Source organism: Leucoraja erinacea, chromosome 2, assembly GCF_028641065.1.
Source record: "Leucoraja erinacea ecotype New England chromosome 2, Leri_hhj_1, whole genome shotgun sequence".
NCBI lineage: Eukaryota > Metazoa > Chordata > Chondrichthyes > Rajiformes > Rajidae > Leucoraja > Leucoraja erinaceus.
The window spans coordinates 15180431-15193104 of NC_073378.1; the positions used below are offsets into that span (position 1 = coordinate 15180431).

A 12674-nucleotide genomic window follows, 5' to 3' on the forward strand; every position below is an offset into this window, starting at 1 on the left:
ACAAATCCAGCGCAATGTGAACGTTCTAAACCAGCGCGTTCACAGGAACCCACTAGAAAGCTGATTTATAATGGACTTTAATTTACAGCAATTGAACACTAAATTCCTTCCATTTGGCCTATAAATTAATGTAAATGAGATTTAAAAATCATGTTTTATTGTGAATTATTTTTGAATATTATTTGGACACTTAGGCTATTTAAAAATGTTAATCATTTATTAAGAAATGGATAGATGTTTAGATCTAGTAATTGAAGTTTGAAATGAGCTACAATTGGGTAACTAACTAATTATATGCTTTAATTTCAGGTCATCCGAGTAAGATTATTTTATATTTGTTTCAGAATGCTTCAATCTATGATAACTGAAAATTTCATTCAGTTCTCTTAATTTTTAAGAAAGTTATGTGCTTTTGACTGTCCACGATCACAGCATTTTTGTTGTGTCCATAGAAAATCAATAGGGAACAAGATGCTAATTTCCGTGTATGAAAATGGCCATAACTTTTTTATTACTTGAGATATGAAAGTGAATTTTGTGTCAAATTAAACTTATTGTTATGCTTTATCTGATGGGATAAATTGCAGACTTGATTTTTTAAATCTCAAAATTTTGTAACATTGCTAGATATGGGCTAAACGCAGGCAGGTGGGACTAGTGTGCAGTCTGAAGAAGGGTTTCGGCCCGAAACGTTGCCTATTTCCTTCGCTCCATTGATGTTGCTGCACCCGTTGAGTTTCTACAGCATTTTTGTGTACCTTTGTAGCTGGAACTTGTTGGGCAGTGTGGCCAAGTTGGGCCGAAGGGCCTGTTTCCACGCGGTATCACTCTGACTCTGTGGCCCACGGGACAGACAAACCGCCGCCCGTCCACGCGCCCACGCATCATCAAGCTCAATCCCCGCCAAGCTCACGCGCCCAAAGATCCGTCCCCGTGACGCGCACGCGCCCAAACATCATCGATCTCCGTCCCCGTGACGCGCACGCGCCCAAAATCAGTTCTCCGTCCCCGTGACGCGCACGCGCCCAAAGATCCGTTCCCGCCACGCCACGCGCACGCGCCCAAACATCATCAAGCTCCATCCCCGTGACGCGCACGCGCCCAAACATCATCGAGCTCCGTCCCCGTGACGCGCACGCGAGGCGCCGCTCAGTGTTTGGAGCCGTAACTTAGCAACGACGCGGTGGTCTCCATGGCAACGCAGCCACGGCGGACTCGGCATTTGTTTGTTTGGGGGCTGCCGGCCGCATCGCCGCATCGCCCATCGCTGGCGGTTCACTGTCCTCCGGGTGAGCTGTTGGCGGCGGTATCCTGAGGGTAGGGGGTGGGCGGGTGGGGTGGCGAGCAGTAAGAGGAAGCCCTGGCTTCACCCTGCAAGGCCATGCGGCCGGCACATAGGTGCAAGCCCGGGCTCGATTGAAAGAGTGGAGGTTTGAACGGGCCGCTGCGGGGTGGGCATGAGGGTGACTCGACCTCGGCGTCGAGGCCGTTGGCTTTGCACCGTACGTTTGGTATTGTGTATTATTTGTGTGCTGTAAAGAAGCGGCTGATGGAAAATAACACGTCTTCCATTAGCCCCGCCACCACCTCAATCCCAATCCCAACTGATGGAACAACGTCTACTGTGTTGCATCAAATGGGGTCAGTGTGTCCTGTACTAACAGTGCCCATGTCTTTCCTTGTCGCACCAGGCACTCATCACCATGGGAGTAGCGTTGACTCGAGCTGCTCAGTGGACTGCGGCTGGCACCGGCGTCGGCAAGTTGGAATTCACGCCCTTGAATGTGTCCCTGATGAATGACATTATTAAATTTGTTGACAATGTGAACTCCAAGCATCCCCAAGAAGCGGCCTTAATGTTTCGAGAAGCTCTGGAATGGTCGTCAGGAATAGATCCATCTGCTTTTGGGTCAGATTATGAAACTAGGTGGGTTTCAGATATGCGTGCGGTGAACGTTACCGGCATCTTGTTCAGTAAAAGGAAACTGTAGTGTAGGTGCGCACGTTATGTAACGATTTAAGAAAACTGCAGTTCATATTTTATTGGGATGGAGAAGTAACGTGTACTCTTGAGTAGGGTTATGGTACAGTAAGGTAGAATAATTAAATATGCCTAACCGAGTCACAACATTGTTGCTTCTGAATTCAATGCCACAGCTTACGATTTAAAATAGTGTATTCACGTTTCATAAAAGCCTAGAAAAATAGGTGCAGGAGTTGGCCATTCGGCCCTTCGAGCCAGCACCGCCATTCAATATGATCATGGCTGATATGGGGGAAAAGCAGGAACAGGGTACTGATTTTAGATGATCATGGCTGATCATCTAAAATCAGTACCCTGTTCCTGCTTTTCCCCCATATAGAAACATAGAAATTAGGTGCAGGAGTAGGCCATTCGGCCCTTCGAGCCTGCACCGCCATTCAATATGATCATGGCTGATCATCCAACTCAGTATCTCTTGATTCCGTTAGCCCAAAGAGCTAAATCTAACTCTATCAGACACAAAATGCTGGAGTAACTCAGCGGATCATGCAGCATCTCTTTTGGGTGGGAGAAAAGGAACAGGTGACCTTTTGGGTGGAAAACCTTCTTCAGACATCATAATAATAATAATAATAATAATAATAATAATAATAATAATAATAATAATAATAATAATTATTATTATTATTATAATAATAATAATAATAATAATAATACACTTTATTGTCACTGTAAATACATATAATGAAAAAAGTGATGCGCAGGATGAGATGAGTCCTTTAGTCTGCGTGATGCATTCCGCAGGCAACGAGAGCTGTAGATCTCTTCCAGGGCAGGCAGGTGTGTGTTGGTGATCTTCTCGGCTGTATTCAGGCGCAGAACTGTTGCCATGCTTGATGCATGTGTCAGGACCAACGTAACACTAGCACAGTAATAATGGGAAGGGATGAGTGACAATGCAGAAACAGGGGAAAGGGGTGGAACAAAACTGCAAGTAAAAACTGTATAGGGTGTCGTCAGAATGTGCGAATATTTCACAGTATAGTGTTGTGGCAGTACAAAATATTGGCTCTGAGGACTGTGTGTTCAGTAGAGAGTTCAGAGTGTGGTGGAAAAACAGCGGAAGTGCTTAGCAGACATTTGCTGTGGAGATTTAAAGATCCAAAATATCGGGAATTATCGTGTTTGCTCGCTGAATTTCATCAAAAGTAAGGCATTACTAACTTACTTTTGATGAAATTCAGCGAGCAAACGTGATAATTCCCGATATTTTGGACCTGTAAATCTCCACGGCAAATGTCTGCTAAGCACTTCCGCTGTTTTTCCACCTTCAGTTCCTTCTTGTAATTACCTTACTTTCTATCTTTTTTTTTGCATGAAAATTTAGGTCGCTGTGCTTCACGGTCACCCCGACTAGCACAGAAAATTTCAGCTCAAATATCGGCCGTTTTCGATGTTTTTAACGGGTGGGAAAGTGCGTGTTTTCCCATTCACTAACATGTACCGATGTATAACATGTACTCCAGTTGAGATTTTCGGTCACGTGGGTGCGGATCTGCGCTCCAGTGACCTTTCGTGAAATCACCCTATACGATGTGATGAAAGGTGAGGAACTGGGTGGACTCTGTCCCTGTCGCGACTGAAGGGAGGGGAAGCAAGATTGGGACTATGGGATACTGAGGAGGCACCTATGACAGAAGAGGGGAACCCCTAATCCTTGAAGAATAAGATATCTCAGATGTCCAAGTATGAAACACCTCTTCTTGGGAGCAGATGCAGCGGAGACTTAGGAATTGGGAGTAGAGGATAAAGCCTTTGCAGGAGGCAGGGTGTGAATAAGTGCAGTCTAGAATGCTGTGGGAGTCAGTTTGTAATAGACATCAGTCGATATCTATCTCCAGTGATGGAGATGGTGAGATCTAAAAATGGGGGGGGGGGGAACAGAAATGGTCTGTGAATTTGAGTGCAGGATGGAAATTGGTAGTAAGGTTAATGAAGTCCATGAGTTCTGTATGGGTGCAGGAGGTAGCCCCGATGTAGTCGTCAGTGTAATGGAGATAGAGTTCGGGGATAGGGCCAGTGTCGCCTGGAACGGGGATTGTTTGGCATACCCTACAAACAGGTAGGCATAACAGAGGGCCATGTGAGTGTAAAACTACAACTCTTTGCAATTTCTTGTGGTCTTGGGCCGAGTTTTTCCCAAACAAAGCTGTGATGTAACCTGACCGTAGGCTTTCTATTGTGCATATGTGGAAGTTTCTAAGAGTCAATGAAGAAATATCAAATTTCCTCAGTCTCCTGAAGAACTAGAGTGGAAATGTCAAAGACTAGAAGGCATATCTTTGTGGTGAGTGAGGTAAAGTTTAAAAGAGGTCAGTGAGGAAAGATTTTTATACTGAGGGTGGAGAGTAGTTGGAGTGTACTGCAGGGGATGGTGGTGGAGGTAGATACAATTGTGGCATTTAAGTGACTTTTAGATCGGTATGTGAAAGGAATCTGCAAGGAATGGAGGGATAAGGATTTTGTGCAGGCAGATAAGAGTAGGTCTTGGAATCATGTTCAGCACAGACTGTGATCTGATGGAACATATTTTTGTGCTGTACTTTTAGACATTTTTGTGTAAACATAGAAACATAGAAAATAGGTGCAGGAGTAGGCCATTCAGCCCTTCGAGCCTGCACCGCCATTCAATATGATAATGGCTGATCATTGAACTCAGTATCCTGTACCTGCCTTCTCTCCATACCCCCTGATCCCTTTAGCCATAAGGGCCACATCTAACTCCCTCTTAAATATAGCCGATGAATTGGCCTCAACTACCTTCTGTGGCAGAGAGTTCCAGAGATTCACCACTCTCTGTATGAAAAATGTTTTTTCTCATCTCGGTCCTAAAGGATTTTCCCTTTATCCTTAAACTGTGACCCCTTGTCCTGGACTTCTCCAACATCGGGAACAATCTTCCTGCATCTAGCCTATCCAACCCCTTAAGAATGTTGTAAGTTTCTATAAGATCCCCCCTCAATCTTCTAAATTCTAGTGAGTACAAGCCGAGTCTATCCAGTCTTTCTTCATATGAAAGTCCTGACATCCCAGGAATCACTGGTGAACCTTCTCTGTACTCCCTCTATGGCAAGAATGTCTTTCCTCAGATTTTTTCTATACAAGACTCCCCCCCTCAATCACAATACCCTGTTCTAGTGAGTACAAGCCCCTGCTCTATCCAGTCTTTTTCATATGAAAGTAACATGACATTCCCAGGAATCAGTCTGGTGCACCTGCATGCCTCTGTACTCCCTGTACCATGGCAAGTCTCGTTGCTTCTCTCTTTCCCTAATTGGAGACAATTGAGATAATAGTCTACTTTCCTGTTTTTGCCACCAAAGTGGATAACCTCACATTTATCCACATTATACTGCATCTTCCATGCATTTGCCCACTCACCCAGCCTATCCAAGTCACCTTGCAGCCTCCTAGCATCCTCCTCACAGCTGACACTGCCCCCCAGCTTCGTGTCATCCGCAAACTTGGAGATGTTGCATTCAATTCCCTCGTCCAAATCATTAATATATATTGTAAATAGTTGGGGTCCCAGCACTGAGCCTTGTGGTACCCCACTAGTCACTGCCTGCCATTCTGAAAAGGACCCGTTTACTCCTACTCTTTGCTTCATGTTTGCCAGCCAGTTCTCTATCCACATCAATACTGAACCCCCAATACCTTGTGCTTTAAGTTTGTATACTAATCTCTTATGTGGGACCTTGTCGAAAGCCTTCTGAAAGTCCAGATATAACATATCCACTGGTTCTACCTTATCCACTCTACTAGTTACATCCTCAAAAAATTCTATAAGATTCGTCAGACATGATTTAACTTTCGTAAATCCATGTTGACTTTGTCCAATGATTTCACCACTTTCCAAATGTGCAGCTATCCCATCTTTAATAACTGACTCTAGCAGTTTCCCCACTACTGATGTTAGACTAAGTGGTCTGTAATTCCTCATTTTCTCTCTCCCCTTTTTAAAAAGTGGGGGTTACATTAGCTCCCCTCCAATCCTCAGGAACTACTCCAGAATCTAAAGAGTTTTGAAAAATTATCACTAATGCATCCACTATTTCAGGGGCTACTTCCTTAAGTACTCTGGGATGCAGTCTATCCGGCCCTGGGGATTTATCGGTCTTTAATCCATTCAATTTACCTAACACCACTTCCCGGCTAACCTGGATTTCACTCAGTTCCTCCATCTCATTTGACCCGTGGTCCCCTGCTATTTCCGGCAGATTATTCATGTCTTCCTTAGTGAAGACGGAACCAAAGTAGTTATTCAATTGGTCTGCCATGTCCTTGTTCCCCATGATCAATTCACCTGTTTCTGACTGCTAGAGACCTACATTTGTTTTAACTAACTCTTTCTCTTCACATATCTATAAAAACGTTTGCAGTCAGTGTTTATGTTCCCTGCCAGTTTTCTTTCATAATCTATTTTCCCTTTCCTAATTAAGCCCTTTGTCCTCCTCTGCTGTACTCTGAACTTCTCCCAGTCTTCTGGTAGGCTGCTTTTTCTGGCTAATTTGTACGCTTCATCTTTTGTTTTGATCCCTGATTTCCTTTGTTATCCACGGATGCACTACCTTCCCTCATTTATTCTTTTGCCAAACTGGGATGAACAATTGTTGTAGTTCATCCATGCAGTCTTTAAATGCCTTCCATTGCATATCCACCGTCAACCCTTTAAGAATCAATTGCCAGTCAATCTTGGCCAATTCATAAAAACATAGAAACATAGAAAATAGGTGCAGGAGTAGGCCATTCAGCCCTTCGAGCCTGCACCGCCATTCAATATGTTCATGGCTGATCATCCAACTCAGTATCCTGTACCGGCCTTCTCTCCATACCCCCTGATCCCTTTAGCCACAAGGGCCACATCTAACTCCCCCTTAAATATAGCCAATGAACTGGCCTCAACTACCTTCTGCGGGAGAGAATTCCAGAGATTCACCACTCTCTGTGTGAAATTTTTTTTTTCTCATCTTGGTCCTGAAAGATTTCCCCCTTATCCTTAAACTGTGACCCCTTGTTCTGGACTTCCTCAACATCGGGAACAATCTTCCTGCATCTAGCCTGTCCAACCCCTTAAGAATTTTGTACGTTTCTATAAGATCCCCCCTCAATCTGGGGATTTGGATGATGTGGATGAGGGAATTGATCTGGATGATCTGGATGAGGGAATTGAAGGCAATATCTCCAAGTTTGCGGATGACACTAAGCTGGGGGGCAGTGTTAGCTGTGAGGAGGATGCTAGGAGACTGCAGGGTGACTTGGATAGGCTGGGTGAGTGGGCAAATGTTTGGCAGATGCAGTATAATGTGGATAAATGTGAGGTTATCCATTTTGGTGGCAAAAACAGGAAAGCAGACTATTATCTAAATGGTGGCCGATTGGGAAAGGGGGAGATGCAGCGAGACCTGGGTGTCATGGTACACCAGTCATTGAAGGTAGGCATGCAGGTGCAGCAGGCAGTAAAGAAAGCGAATGGTAAGTTAGCTTTCATTGCAAAAGGATTTGAGTATAGGAGCAGAGAGGTTCTACTGCAGTTGTACAGGGTCTTGGTGAGACCACACTTGGAGTATTGCGTACAGTTTTGGTCTCCAAATCTGAGGAAGGACATTATTGCCATAGAGGGAGTGCAGAGACGGTTCACCAGACTGATTCCTGGGATGTCAGGACTGTCTTATGAAGAAAGACTGAATAGACTTGGTTTATACTCTCTAGAATTTAGGAGATTGAGAGGGGATCTTATAGAAACGTACAAAATTCTTAAGGGGTTGGACAGGCTAGATGCAGGAAGATTGTTCCCGATGTTAGGGAAGTCCAGGACAAGGGGTCACAGCTTAAGGATAAAGGGGAAATCCTTTAAAACCGAGATGAGAAGAACTTTTTTCACACAGAGAGTGGTGAATCTCTGGAACTCTCTGCCACAGAGGGTAGTTGAGGCCAGTTCATTGGCTATATTTAAGAGGGAGTTAGATGTGGCCCTTGTGGCTAAGGGGATCAGGGGGTATGGAGAGAAGGCAGGTACGGGATACTGAGTTGGATGATCAGCCATGATCATATTGAATGGCGGTGCAGGTTCGAAGGGCCGAATGGCCTACTCCTGCACCTAATTTCTATGTTTCTAATCTTCTAAATTCTAGCGAGTACAAACCGAGTCTATCCAGTCTTTCTTCATAATTCACGTCTCATACCCTCAAAGTTACCTTTCTTTAAATTTAGAACCCTTGTTTCTTAATTAACAATGTCACTCTCCATCCTAATGAAGAACTCAACCATATTATGGTCATTCTTGCCCAAGGGGCCACGCACAGCAAGATTGCTAACTAACCCTTCCTCATTACTCAATACCCAGTCTAGAATAGCCTGCTCTCTTGTTGGTTCCTCTACATGTTGGTTTAGAAAACTATCCCGCATACATTCCAAGAAATCCTCTTCCTCAGCACCCCTGCCAATTTGATTCACCCAATCTATATGTAGATTGAAGTCACCCATTATAACTGTTTTACCTTTATTGCACGCATTTCTAATTTCCTGTTTGATGCCATCCCCAACTCCACTACTACTGTTAGGTGGCCTGTACACAACACCCACTAACGTTTTCTGCCCCTTAGTGTTTTGCAGCTCTACCCATATCGATTCCACATCCTCCAAGCTAATGTCCTTCCTTTCCATTTTGTTAATCGTAGCGGCACCTAGTGGTTAATCTGTATATGCAGAACCCTCGTCATAGGCCGGGTCTGTCACGTGACATGGTTTGTTTCGCGGGCTTTTCAGTGTGTTCAGTAGCTGGTGCTCTTCATGACGACAAGAGCTAAAAACTTTTTCTCTCGACTAAGTGCTCGTTTAGTTCAAGTGTTGTTTTGACAATAAAAACTATTGTGCTCGACCTGCTTGGTCTCACTACATTAGGTTATTTTAACTGATCACGCAATTTCTGTGACAACAACTTAACTGCTTATTATTGCTTTGTTTACTGATCAAAGTTCTAGAATGGATATTTAAAAATCTATCTTATGTCAATTTTCTTATTTTCAGTAAAGGAGCTTTAGTATCAAAAGAAAACGTGGATGGGATCCCTTTACTAAATTTTCAGACTTCTTTGGGTTATATTAAAATATTCTCCTTTAATCAGCTGGCTAAGTTTCTGGAAATAGCTCAGAAGGAAAAACTGAAAGAAACTCAAACTTGTTTGGAAGGTCAGTTTTATTTAATTATTCCTTTATGTAAAAATGATTTTGATTGGTGTGGCTTATATATTTATGTCCATACAATCCTTTTGGAATTTATTTTTGGAACTCTTTCCTGTCAATACTTTAGGACCATTAATTGAAATCATCCAAGTGCACAGCACAGCACAGCACAGATGGGGGCAATTGAATTCATCCAAAGAACAATCCAATTGATACCATACTCATAATCCTTTTCCAAATAATTGCACAATTTTCTCCTTCATTTACTATTTGCATTTTGAATGGCAGTATCGACTACCTAATACGGTAGCAAATTTCAAATCCTAATCAAAGATTTTCCTCTTGTCCTTTCTGGTTTTTCTTCTATTCCTTTACAGTTAACTGTCCTGCCAACTTCAAAGATTTCACAGATACACCATATTTCCTAATTCTTCCTACCACAATTTATCAGTAATGCAATTTGTCTTTTATATTCTACTATTTCTCTCTGGTTTGTATAAGATTGTATGCTACCTTTGTCACTGTTTACCATACTTCCAAGTTTTGTGTCGGGTACAAATTTGAAATTGTGAATGCCTTTAGTATATTTCAAAATAGCTGTAATTTTCACGTTACTTTGAAAAACAGCCCTTCATCATTTCTGTTTTATAACCGTAAATAAGTTATGTATCTTAGCGTTTATTCCACTTTTATCTCATTTATTAAGTCAAGTCAAGTTTTATTCATCACTTGCACATACAATGCAGTGAAATGAAGTTGCCAGCAGCGGTAAAATAAAAAAAAACACACAATACAGAATAAAAAATTGAACACAAACATCAACAGCATTCATCACTGTGGTGGAACGCACAAAATTTGGTCAGTCCTCCTTATTTTTCCTCGTTGTCTGGACCACAACTCTCCGCCGTCGCCTCTGCGGGTGTGCAGATGTGCAGACAAGGTAAGTCCAGGTAAGTTCTGAATCGGTGCTTCACCACCGGAGACCCTGGCTTCAAGATGGTGTAGGCCGCAGGCCGGCGGTCAAAGATCTAAAGTCCCCACCGCGACGCAGCCAGAAGCACCGCAGACCGCAGGGCCAGTGGTCGGAGCTCCTCTCCAGGGATCACCGCTCTGGATGGTAAGTCCCCGCCGCGCCCGTGGTTAGAGTAGGCTGTGGGCCAGCGGTCCGAGCTCTTCAGACATGGAAAAAGTCACCTCTCCGTGGAGGAGGCGACCAAAGCGGTTTCCCCCTTACCCGCCCACACCACCCCCCACACAAGACGCATTGAGAAAACTAACACGCTGCTGGCAGGGCTGCCGGCTCGCAGCGCCCCCACCGACCTCAAAATTAGCACATTTTTGTTGTGAAAGTAGTTTTTTAGTTTAGTTTTGAGATACAGAATGGAAACAAGCTCTTCGGCCCACCGTGTCTGCACCGACCAGCGAAAGAGAAAGCCAGTTCAGTTTAGTTTATTGTCACGTGTACCGAGGTACAATGAAAAGCTTTTTGTTGCGTTCTACCCAGTCAGCAGAAAGACAATACTTGATTACAATCTATCTATTTACAGTGTATAGATACTTAAGGGAATAACGTTTAGTGCAAGTTAAAGCCAGCAAAGTCCGGTCAAGGATAGTCTGAGGGACATCATAGAGGTAGATAGTAGTTCAGCACTGCTCTCTGGTTGTGGCAGGATGATTCAGTTGCCTGATAACAGCTGGGAAGAAACCGTCCCTGAATCTGGTGGTGTGCGATTTCACACGTATACCTTTTGCCTGATGGGAGAGGGTGGAAAAGGGAGTGGCCAGAGTGCGACTCATCCTTGATTATGCTGCTAGACTTGCCGAGGCAGTGTGAGGTATAAATGGAATCAATAGAAGGGAGGTTGGTTTGCATGATAGCCTGGGCTGCATCCACAATCGCTGCAATTTCTTAGGATCCTGGATGGAGCTATTCCCAAACCAAGCTGTGATGCATCCTGATAAAATGCTTTCTATGCATTGGAGGATAACAGGGAAATAAGGTGGAAGATTGGGATGAATGAAATTACTGCTGCAGATCTGGCCCATTGCTGGTGTAAGATATGGAACATAGTATTTATTCTCTAACTGTTCAACATTCAGTAAGATCAATTTTGTTTAGTATCATAACTTTAGGGATAAAAAATGTTTGCAAAGAATCCACCCAAAACAAATTCACACCAATTTTCCAATAGAACTCTAAATAAATACAAACAAACAATATCATTGTGAGAAAATGGGTTAAAGTACAGGATGGAGATTGATAACCTGGTTGAGTGATGCCACAACAATGATTTTACTCTCATCATTAGCAAAGCCAAGGAGATGATTGTTGACTGGGGACAGACAAAGGACGATGCACCTGTCATCATTAGCAGGATGATGGGCAGAGAGAGCCCAATTTCCTGGGTCAACACGTCTCTGATGATCTGTCCTGGGTGTAGCATATTGATGCAATCATGAAGAAAGTTCAACAACCCTACATTCTCAGAAGTTTGGGGAGATTCAGCATGTTACTCAATTTCTATTTTCTATGTTTCCATGAACTTCCACAATCATAGGTGGAGAGCATACTGATTGGTTGCATGACCAGAAATTTGAATGCTCAAGAATGAAGGGGGTTGCAAAAAGTGGTTAACATTGAAGGGATTAAATCTCTCACCATTGAAGGGATCTATGAAAAGGGCTTCCTCAAGTAGGCAGCTAATATCATCATAGACCCTTACCATCCTAGCCTCATGCTCATCTCACTGCTACCATTGGGAAGAAGTACAGTAGCTTTAGAACCATGACCTCATGGTTTTCTGGGAACAACTTATTTCCATTAACTATTAGGTTCTTGAATCACCCTGCACAATCCTAAAGGGCTTGTCCCAATGCTCGTGGATGTCACGTAGCGGCTCGTATGAGTAACAGTAGGTACTCGTGAAATCCGGTAAACTCATGACGTTTTTTCCACACTGTGAAAAAAATTGTTACTTTTTACACGTACGAGCTCCTACGTACCCGCTACGTACATTACATGAGCTTGAATCGGGAGAACTCTTGAATTATCTCGTACAGTGGGACCGGCCCTGAAGCACTACAGCCTTGTACTATACTACTATGGTTGCTCTACGTACTTTGATCTTTGCCCTATTATGGTCTAACTTACTTAGAATAACTGATAATTTATTGTATATTTATTGTTGTGCGTTTCATGGGCCAGTGAAGCTGCAGCAAATACAAATTTAATTGTTTTGGTTATAATACGATGCATATGACAAATAAACACTCTTGACTCTCTTAACTTTTGAAAATAAACCTGTCAATTATATTTAATCACGGATGTTTGAAATAGAGTCTTCAAAGTTTAAAATAACATTGAATTATTTATGTCGAAAATGTCTGTACAGGCATCCAACTATTTAAATTGTATGGTTAAAAGGAAATGTTTTGTTCGCTGATGT

General features: G+C 43.1%; 1 protein-coding gene across 1 annotated transcript in view; it reads left to right on the forward strand.

Annotated features, from left to right (window-relative positions):
* Window positions 1-1173: 1173 nt before the first annotated feature.
* The window catches only part of odad2 (outer dynein arm docking complex subunit 2), a 308719-nt gene continuing 297218 nt past the window's right edge, over window positions 1174-12674 (forward strand). The window contains exons 1-3 of the mRNA XM_055651852.1: window positions 1174-1289; window positions 1692-1927; window positions 9074-9234. Of these exons, the coding sequence (XP_055507827.1) occupies window positions 1704-1927; window positions 9074-9234 (385 nt within the window). The 5' untranslated portion in view covers window positions 1174-1289; window positions 1692-1703. The remainder of the gene's footprint in view (window positions 1290-1691; window positions 1928-9073; window positions 9235-12674) is intronic.